General features: G+C 47.5%; 1 protein-coding gene across 1 annotated transcript; it reads left to right on the top strand.

Moving 5' to 3' along the window:
• Positions 1 to 60: 60 nt before the first annotated feature.
• On the top strand, positions 61 to 974 carry Pmar_PMAR019396 (ATP-dependent RNA helicase, putative; the record flags this gene model as incomplete). Its single annotated transcript, XM_002766797.1, has 4 exons — positions 61 to 219; positions 267 to 346; positions 408 to 533; positions 848 to 974. Coding segments are annotated over 4 exons (492 nt in total), but the record flags the coding sequence as incomplete, so codon positions are not given.
• Positions 975 to 979: the final 5 nt, after the last annotated feature.

The raw sequence follows: 979 nt of genomic DNA, 5'->3' as shown, positions 1-979 counted from the left end.
GTACGATGATGATGTTGATAAGTATGAGAAAAGCGAACAACAGTGCTTGAGGAGAAGCAGATGCATGCAGTAAGGAGGGTTGAAGTTGGTCAGGGAGCGGTAGTAGTGGTTGTGGTAGGCACGTTTAGGGTGGGGACTGTTCGGGACGAGGGTAAGAAGGAAGAGGAGGATCCTTATCAGCTTATATTGGATAATCAGATCAAGTTCGTAGAGTCTGAGGTAGTACTGGAAGAAGTAGTAGGGATGCTTACATGGTGCTTGTGAAGATTCATGGAGGGGATATGAGCAGTGTGAAGCTTGAGGGGAGTAAGAAGGAGAAATTGGCTAAGGTGAAATACCTCAAGACGTAAGCGTGTTAGGCTTTCAACCTGGAGGTCGTGGGATCGATTCATGGTTGTGTATTTTAGCGAGTCCGGCGGCGTTGTCAAGATGGAGGATGGGGAGGTGGCGAAGAGTGCTTTGCAGAGGATGTCGGCTAAGGAGAAGGCGGCCCTCATAGCTGAAGCCCGCAGAGTGAAGCTCCAACACGACAGGTCAGTTTGGTATATCAAGAGTTGGTTCAGGGATAGCGGTGGGGAAACGTATCGTCACTGTGGAAAGCGCTTAGTTGTAGTTATACTCCTGCGCAGTGTGGTAAAATATGCACGTGTTGGTGACAATATCAAAGCGCTGAGAAAAATTAGGAAAATTCTTGTTATTTTCTGTACACTCCTCGAATATTCTCCCAATTCGTATATGACCTCCTATGATTAGTGAGAAAGGTATTGAGCTCAGCTGAGGAAAGCGAAAATTTTTTTGGACTCATTTGGTGGTGATGGAGAATTTGCTGCTAAGTTGTGGCATTCAGACGGTCATTGCCGATTTTCAAGTATCGCGATGATTTGATCGACGCTGTGAAGAAGTATCCGGTCCTGGTCTTGGTGGGTGAGACGGGCTCTGGCAAGACTACGCAGATGCCGCAGTACTTGCACGAGGTGGG

The sequence above is a fragment of the Perkinsus marinus genome, assembly GCF_000006405.1.
Source record: "Perkinsus marinus ATCC 50983 genomic scaffold scf_1104296971728, whole genome shotgun sequence".
Classification (NCBI taxonomy): domain Eukaryota; phylum Perkinsozoa; order Perkinsida; family Perkinsidae; genus Perkinsus; species Perkinsus marinus.
Note: the sequence above shows the minus strand (reverse complement) of the source record. Positions and strands in the feature narration are given on the sequence as shown.